Here is an 8774-nt window from a genome sequence, read left to right on the forward strand (position 1 = left end):
AGCCATTTACCCGTAGAAAGCAATGATCAGCAATCCTTCATCGGGTAAAGAAATGTGATGATCAGAGAACATGCAAAGCTTCTGAGAATGATAAATTCTTAACCACATGCTAATTCACATTAGAACCGTTTACCTGTGTCTGGCAAGTGGGCTGTGTCCTCTAACACTAGATAGCACTTTTTGCTTCAAGGCTTTTACAAACATTACTTAACCCTCAACACTGCTGGGAGGCAGGCAAGTCTCCTCATTCTCCTTTTACTGAGGCAGAGCCATTAAGTGATTAGCTCAACACCAGAGAGGGAATCAGTGTCAGAGCTGGGGTTAGAATTCCCCTGTTGCTGGCTCCCAGACATGAATGAGGAGTTTACAGCCCATCAGTAAGGAAGCTCAGCAGCATCTTGCTGTGTGGGCTGGATTTTTCTCCACAGCATGGATATGTAAGCGCCTATGTTATTTTCTGACTGATTTGCTCCTGGCCTGTACTCAGTCTAAAAAAGCTCTGCACCTCCTGTGTGCCCAGAACGGGGGTTATCTTCAGGCAGGCAGATTGTTTGGAGCAATTAGTTGTTGGGTGTGGCTGACAGCAGCCTACAGGAGGATCTCTCTGCATTTCCCATCAGCTGTTCAAATACCTGTCTAGTGGGCAAGCAAGTTCAGAGATGCCTATAGGGGAATTCTCCTGTGTCTGGGTCACTTTCTCAAGCTCTGCAAAGATGTGTTTCTAGGATGTGAATGCTCTAAAGCCAGATAACATCATCCCACATGAAATGATACTTGGCCAGCCAGGGTCAGTCTGCATGGAGAGTAGCTATTCTAGCCTTCACTATGGTGCCCTGCATTCAAATGGAATAAACACTCTCCTCTCAGAGATCAACTCCTCTCTGTGCAGAGCCCAGCCAAACGCAAGAGCCCTCTGACTGGCTTTTATCTGATGGCACTGGCCCCAGACCAAATGGGCTCAGCTAGGGGAGATGGTTAGGACTTAATTTTTCAGGAGCCCTGAGCACCTGTACCACCACTTGGAGCCAAAGGGAGCTGCACATGTTCATACCTCAGGAAGGAAAAAACCAGATGCTTGGTGCATATTCAGAGACTGTAACTAAACCAAAGAAAGGGGCCATGATGGGGGGGCCTTTTTCTCCTGGCACCTTCCCTGGGGTGCTGCCTTATTCATCCTGCATCTGGCTTTTCTCCCTCCAGCTTGCTGTGTTAGCACCAGGCCTTTCCCACTGAGCCACAACACAGCCAAGTAGGAAGGGCAATGGCAGCAGGAGGTCAGTGCCAGTTCCAGGCAGCTGCAATACACAGCCTTGCCTAGTGTCCTGCAGCCTGCCTGTGACAGGCATTGCCCTGCAGCAAGGCACTCAGCCCAGAGACAGCAGGAGAGTCACCCACAGCTGGTCTGTAGGCTCCAGATTCCTGGAGCTCCTGTCACATCTGGGGCTCACATGTTTGTTATTTATTCCCATAGCACCTAGAGGTTCCAGGTGAGACCAGGCCCCCACAATGCAGGGTGGGGTACAGCCTTCCCCAGACAGCCTGCACTCAGAATACACCAGCCACACTAAGGGTGGGAGGATCCTTATTTCTGTGTGCAGGTGCCCTGCCTGGTGCTTTCCTGCAGCAAGCCCTGACATCACAGGAGCACCTGCCTCAGTTTCCCCTTGTTTGCCCATTAAAGGCCAGCATCTCAGTGTCTGATAGAGCATCTCATCTCCAGGCATAGTTTATTCACACCTTTGTAGTAACACCACCCTTGACAAGCCCACACTGAACATACAAGGTATAACAGTTCCTCTATTCACCTTTTCAGGGGCAATACCTCCAGGTCTCCTGTCTAGGAGTTAATAGCAGCACTGTGTTCCCAGCCCCTTCTACCCCTGATCTAGGGCCTCACTCTCCAGGCTGCTTAGAGAGCAACCACTGTCCTGACTCTTACCACAATCCCCAAGTCAGGTCCCCCAAGAGAGGGCCCCCACTCTATTCTACTCCCCAGATCACCTGAGACTCCTACCCCTGCTCAGAGCAAAGCCCTCCAGAGACAGCCTCCTGCTTCTAGGCTCAGCTTCCCCCAGCCTTTTGTCCAGGCCACAGGTTGAACCTTCCACTCATCAGAGGTCCCCAACATCAGGCAGTTCTCACCAGCAGCTCTGTTACAGCTCCCATCCAAGCTCAGCACCCTCTTCCACATCTCTTGGCTCTTTCCCCCAAGCAATTCTCAGCAGCACTCACTCATTACTTTCTAGCACCCCTAGCCACCAACCCCTCTCATCCTGCTGGACTCCTCACCCTACAGCCCAGATGCCCTCTTTTAAGCATGATTGGAGGGGTCAGCTGACCAGTCACAGATGCACTGGCCTCTTCCCTCTTAAAGGGCCAGTGTCACCCTCTGACATTCTGTTTGACAGGTGAGGAACTGAGTCACAGGGTGGTGGAGTGATTTGGTGTGATGATCTGGGGAATCTGTCTGTACAACTTAAGATATTGTGCAGTTGTCCTTATGAAAACTAATGTAACATAAAATGCCTCTATGTCTAGATGTATCCACCATTGCTGACAAGCCTGAAAGCATGTTTCTCCCAAACTAGATACAATGGAGAGTAGTTAGACATAATCAGGGCCAGTGCAACCCATTAGGCGACCTAGGTGGTCGCCTAGGGTGCTAGCATTTACGGGGCAGCATTTTGGGTCCTTCAGCGGTGACCACAGCGGCTGGATCCTTGGCCACCCTGGTCGGCGGTGGCATTTAGGCGGAGGGAGCTGGGGCAGGGGGGCATGGGGAGGGCCACCTATGGCAAGTGGGGGGGGGCGGCACTCAGGGGAATTCCCCTCTCCAGCTCACCTCTGCTCCGCCTCCTCCCCTGAGCATGCCGCCCCACTCTGCTTCTCTCCCTCCCAGCTGATTGATGCCACAAGCCTGGGAGGCAGGAGAAGTGGAGCAGCAACAGCGTGCTCTGGGAGGAGGCGGAGCAGAGGTGAGCTGGGGCAAGGAGCTGCTGCACGGCTGCCCAGGCCGGAGCTGCCGCGGGAGGGGGCGTCTCAGGGTGGAGGGGGGGAGCTGCTGCAGGGGGGGCACCTTAGGGTGGAGGGCTGCCACGGGGCTCCGGGGTTGCGGAGGGCGCAAGGTGGAAGTTTCGCCTAGGGCGCGAAACATCCTTGCACCCGCCCTGGATGTAATGACTATACTCTGACAGGCCAGTAGGTATGCTAAGGACGTTGGCTGAAGCTCGGAAAAGCCACTTCCTCCAGCTTATCTGTAGATGGGGTTTGGGGTGGAGGAGAATTAACAGCAGCAGGACAAAGAAACCAGGTGTTGATGGTGGGACAATAAACTCAAGGGACTCACAGACAGATACAGGCTGGTTCTGCAGTTTGGGTGGGAGCATCACAGAGAGGGGAAATGTTTGCATCCTGACATGCAGCTGTTGCACCTCCTGCCCACAAGCTACATGGGCAAGCATTACGTGGAAAGACGGCGGTTGGGTAAAGCAATGTGGGGAGAGCGAATGGCCATTAACCACCCCTAGGATCATATGGCTCCAGTGCTGCTGCTCGGCACTGATAGAGACACAGCTGCTGCGCCAGCCACCTGCCGTTGTGGGCAGAGACTGATGTGCTGTGTGCATGTGAGCAGAGAGGTGCAGGCAGTCGATGTCAGAACTCTGGCCTGCGCATGCAATGTGGGGTGCCCCATCTCAGCTCCACGCTGCCTGGAGGAGAATGTTGGCCCAAGAGTTTTCGGAGTTATTTCCCCTCACGTGGGAGAGGAGGCGGTGATGGGTCTGTAATTAGAAAGAGGAGGAATGACATGGTGGGTTGGGGGGTCTGCAGCTCAGGTCCCTTGCACCATGTGCAGTCCCAGGTGTAAGGACTCTGCTGTGCCTCAGTGTAAAAACCCATAGCATTTCAGATCAGCTCCTCTGCTTTTTAGGTGAGTGCCTGGTTATGGGAAGGACTAAAAACTTCTCAGGCCTGGACAGAATTTGACTCATCAGTCTCCAGAAACTCAAGGGCTTGGTGTAACTTTCAGATTCCCTCCCCCTCTGCCCTTGGGCCCAGCCTACTAGGGAAGGTTGTTTGTCTGGTTTGTACCAATCTACTTCCTCTCATAAAGAGATCTGCAAGTGTCTGCCGCCTCCAGGCCTGTCTAGCTGGAAGTGCTTGTGCACTGAGGGCCTTGCTCCCCAAAGGAAGGGGTGGTCCATCTCCTCATAGCAAGTATGACAGATTTATGCCACTGACACTTCGCTGCCCTGCCATGGCCATGTATTTGCAAGGGTCCCCCAGGACGCAAATTCAAGGCCTGAAAAAGGTTCTGGTTTGCCAACCTGCAAGGTTAGGGACAAGACCAGACATGACCTTAGTAGTTGAACAACAGGGGAGATGTCAGAGCATTGCATCAGGGAGAGGGTTTGTGCTGCAGCATGTTAAAGTAATTAGCGTGTTGCCTGGGCTGATGCTGGACTGAGGGGCAGAAGCCACACAGACACTTTCATGCAGGTAGCAGGATGTTGCTGTTGTTCAATGCCTTCTCCTTTCAAGAGCAGGTTGGAAACAGGTTTGCAGGACTGACTTTATAGTAAACATGTTTCACATCTGTACTAGGATAGGCTAGGAATATTCTTCCAAAGAAAAGAATACATTTCTGTGAACACAGCTGCTGGGAATTTTAATCTGATTTAAATTAATTAGCATTTCCAACCCACCCCAAAGCTAAGCAGCCATCTCTGCTACCTTTCTAGGCTCCTGGACTCCAAAAGGGCTGAAACTGCCATTTGTGAACCCAAAAACTACAGAGAACCAAAACTAGCTTGGAAACCCGATGAGCAGACAAACTGATCAAGTAGGCAGTGTTCCACCTGAAATTGCCAGGCCAGTTTTTGGTTATAAAAGAGAAAACCTTGGGAATTCTGATTCAGAAAAAAATAATGTCTACAAGTAACCTTAGAGCTGAGAAACTGGACTTTAACAGTGTGATAATAATGTGCACTGGGGAGGACAGGGGAAAGAGGCAAGCTTGCATCCAAAGCACTTAAAGGGGAGTAAGTATTATCAGCCACAATGTACAGCTAGGGAAACTGAGTCAGATAATTTTCAAACTTGAGTGCCTCAAGTGACCTAAACAAGAGGCTGATTGTCAGCAGTGCTGGGCCCCCATCCCACTGCTGGAGCCATTCTGCATTTAGGCACTAACAGGTTTCAGTTTCTTGGTATAGTCATGCACTGAGCCAGTGGCAAAGCCAAGCTGAGGTCCCAGGGCACCTGACTTCTAGCCCCAATACAAGCCACTGGACCACAGTTGCCCCATGTCAGGGGTCAGCAGCGAGGCAGAGGGATTCCCAGCAATGCCTACTTCCCTTGTAGCTTCCCTGTTAAGTAGGCCCCCTCCTCTGCTCTAATCTGACGGAGAACTTCTAGTGACCAGCGATGGCCCCATTTGCAGAGCAGCAGGAGGACTAGGCCCTGGCCAGCAGATTCAGACTCTGTACCATGCTCTGAAGACGGAAAGTGCTGAGTCTGATTCTAGCTGCCCCCATCCCCGGGTGCCTGTTTTGGTCCCAGGAAGAATATCCGCATGCAACCTCCGCCCCCCCCCCCCACCCCTCCCAAAACCATCACTAGACCCATCCTCTAGCCAGAGGTCATATGCATCCACCCCAGACAGGCACTAGGCTCAAACTAGTGTCCTGACCAGGATACGCCGCAGCGATGCCGGGGCGTCCAGCTGGATGGCAGAAGTGTCAGTGGAGGAGAGCAGCACTGTCATCCCTTGCTGGTGCCACGGCTCAGTGGTGATATGTGGGGAGACATCCACTTGCCTTACCCAGAACGGGACAGGTGCCCACGCTTCATCCACTTAGCCTAGTGCCAGGAATTGGCCATCCTCACAGCAGGGGATTTGCAGTGCCTGTGCCAGCAGCTACACGCTTCCCATGTCCACTCCAGCCCTGCTTCCCTCCATGCTGAGTGCAGCTGAATGCCAGGAGCCTCCATAGGCACTAAGGGCAACTTAGGATTTGGCCTAGGGCTGTCCCCTGCACGGGGTCCCCCACCCAGCCAGCTCATGCCCACGCACCACACCACCACACACGCCAGGTTGCTTCAGTCAGAGCATTTTATTTGTATGAAAATATAAAGTGTCTTCCGCATATTAAACTCTAGTGACTCCATAGCAAGGGCCAAGCAAGCAGTGTGCAGTTCACAGGCCCAGGAGACAACCCTTTGGGTTTACAAGGTTCCACTTCCGCTGCCTTGTCACCCGCACTGGGACCAAGTGCTGAGCTGTCCCGGCTCAGGCCGGGCTCTGGCAGGGGCTGTATATGGTATTTACACTGGGGAGGAAGAGGGCAATCAATGTACAAATAAATAGCTGGGCTCCCTTATGTACAGGTAGCGGTGTGCAGAGTCTGCCGCTCTACCAGGGCCTCCAGATGCCTGGATTTGCAGCTCGGGAGTGAGGGGGCGAGACCTCCCGCAGCCCCCTAGCCGGGCTGGCTGGCACTGCCCTCCGCCAGGCTGGGCATGAGTCTGTGGGGCTGCTGCAGTCCTGGCAGCTGCTGGGCTCAATGCTGGTCCTTTGCAGGTGCTCCAGCAGGTGGCTGCATGAGTCTCTACCCAGGAGGTGGGACTTTGCCAGCAGGCTGGTGAGGCGGGACAGGCAGGCTCGGTATCCTTCCCGGTAACTCTCGGCGGGGTCTGGAGGAGAGAGAGACAGCAAGTCAGTGCTCAGCCGTGGAGTAAGGGCTGCCTTTGGAGAGGGATTTGGCCAGCCCCTGGCAGGGAGAGGTGCAGACTGCACCCTGGGCCCAGTCCCAGCTAGGGTGACCCGATATCCTGATTTTATGGGGACAGTCCTGCCTTTGGGGTCTTTTTCTTATATCGGCTCCTATTACCCCCCACCCCCATCCTGATTTTTCACATTTGCTGTCTGGTCACCCTAGTCCTAGCAGCTGCAAGGGGAGCATGCCCTGGCATGGAGAGGGGCCAGGGGCTGCAGCTGCAGGTCAATAGAGTCAGATACTTGGCAATGGATAAAGGAAGGGGGAGCAGGAGGAACACGTGGTCTAGCTGGGGGGTTCCCCAGGCTGAGCGATTTGAAGAGGATCTGGCCCTGTCGCCAGCCTGGGCCTGGCTGCGCGCAGGTGTCTGGGCTGGGAGGAGACAGACTCACCTGGGGCGGGGGGGCAGGGGGCGGGGATCTCCCTGAGGAACTGCACGGTCATCTCCAGAATATCCGCCTTCTCTAGCTTGGAATAGCGCGAGCTCTGCGCAAGGAAGCGACAGGACAGGTTAGGCGGCTCCTGGCCCGGGGAGCACAGAGCGCAGCGCCGTGCGGCCCCGAAGAGCGCAGGACGTAGAGCGCAGGGCGCAGCGCGGTGCCGGCCCGGGAATGCGCAGGATGCAGAGCGCAGGGCTCAGCGCTGTGCCGGCCCAGGGAGTGGGGGGCGCAGGGCGCAGCTCAGTACCGGCCCGGGGAGGTGGGGTCCGCAGGACGTAGAGCGGTGCTGGTCCGGAGAGCACGGGACGTAGAGCGCAGGGCGCAGCGCGGTGCTGGCCTGAGGGGGGGGGGGGCGCAGGACGTAGAGTGGTGCTGGGCCGGGGAGCACAGAGAGGAGCGCAGCGCCGTGCGGGCCAGGAGAGCGCAGGACTTAGAGAGCAGGGCGCAGCGCAGTGCCGGCCCGGGGAGGCGCAGGACCTAGAGCGCAGGGCGCAGCGCGGTGCCAGCCCGGGGAGGCGCAGACGCAGCGCGGTGCCGGCTGCTGGTACTCACGTCTTTGCCGATGAGCGGCAGGATGAGGGTTTTCAGCTGGTTCAGGCTATCGTTGATGCGGGCTCGTCTGCGCTTCTCCATCAGGGGCTTGAGGGTCTGCGGACACACAAGGGCACGGGTCAGTTCCGGTGCAGCGGGGGCACAAGGTGGGTGGGCGGGTCAGGCCCAGGGGCTGAGAGGGTTACATGGGGGGTGAGGAGGCCGAGAAATGTGGGGGCGGATCCGAGGGGACCCCGGTGCTAGAGCGCGACCCTCGCTCACCTTACGCAGCTCAGCGGCCTCCCCGGTTTTCCTGTGCGCCCCCAGCCTGGAGCTGTAGCTCTGCGCCGCTTGGGGCGCTGCGCTGCGCGGAGTCATGGGTCCAGGGGCAGGATCGCGGGGAGCTCGCTGGGCAGAGCTGTTGGGGGCGGAATCGTGCTCCCAGCTGGGGCTGGGGCTTTTTATGGAGCCGCCTCTGATGGGCCCCGCCTCCCGCCTTTGTTACAGGGCTGGGGAGGGACGCTCGGGGCCGGGCTGGATACTCAAGGAGTCCACGTTTATTAACAGCCGCCCCATCTGCCGGGCCCCGGGCTCAGGGCATTGAGATCTGGGCACTGGCTGCAGCCAAGCGCGCAGCCCGGCCCGTCACCTGCCCGCTCTGGTCTGGGCTCCTAGCGGGGTGCCAGGGAAACCCGCAGCCCCAGCACTGCCCCGAGTTCCGCAGCCCGCGCTAGCTTTCGGGGGACTCCAGCGCATTGCCACCGCCTGGAAAAGCGCTCGGGATTCATGCGCCCCCCCCACACACACACACACCCCTCCCTCGCTGGACCGATGCTGGCAGCAGAGCTGTGCCCGTAGCCGCGTCCTTGCAGGCACCGGCCCGTATATTCAGGGCTCTCTCCTGCCACGTGCTACGCGCACGACTCCGCGCGCGCGTCCCTGCCGCTTAAGACGCGGCGGGTGACCCCAGCGCTGACACAAAGCTCTTCTGGGGGGGCCACCTGCGTCCCTCAGCTCCCAGCCC

General features: G+C 56.6%; 1 protein-coding gene across 1 annotated transcript; it reads right to left on the reverse strand.

Moving 5' to 3' along the window:
* Positions 1-6415: 6415 nt before the first annotated feature.
* On the reverse strand, positions 6416-8128 carry HES2 (hes family bHLH transcription factor 2). Its single transcript, XM_030537975.1, has 4 exons — positions 8033-8128; positions 7772-7867; positions 7172-7265; positions 6416-6696 (listed from the first exon to the last, which is right to left on the reverse strand). The coding sequence occupies exons 1-4, from the start codon at positions 8126-8128 to the stop codon at positions 6416-6418; spliced, it is 567 nt and encodes a 188-aa protein (XP_030393835.1).
* Positions 8129-8774: the final 646 nt, after the last annotated feature.

This window comes from Gopherus evgoodei, chromosome 18, assembly GCF_007399415.2.
Source record: "Gopherus evgoodei ecotype Sinaloan lineage chromosome 18, rGopEvg1_v1.p, whole genome shotgun sequence".
Lineage (NCBI taxonomy): Eukaryota > Metazoa > Chordata > Testudines > Testudinidae > Gopherus > Gopherus evgoodei.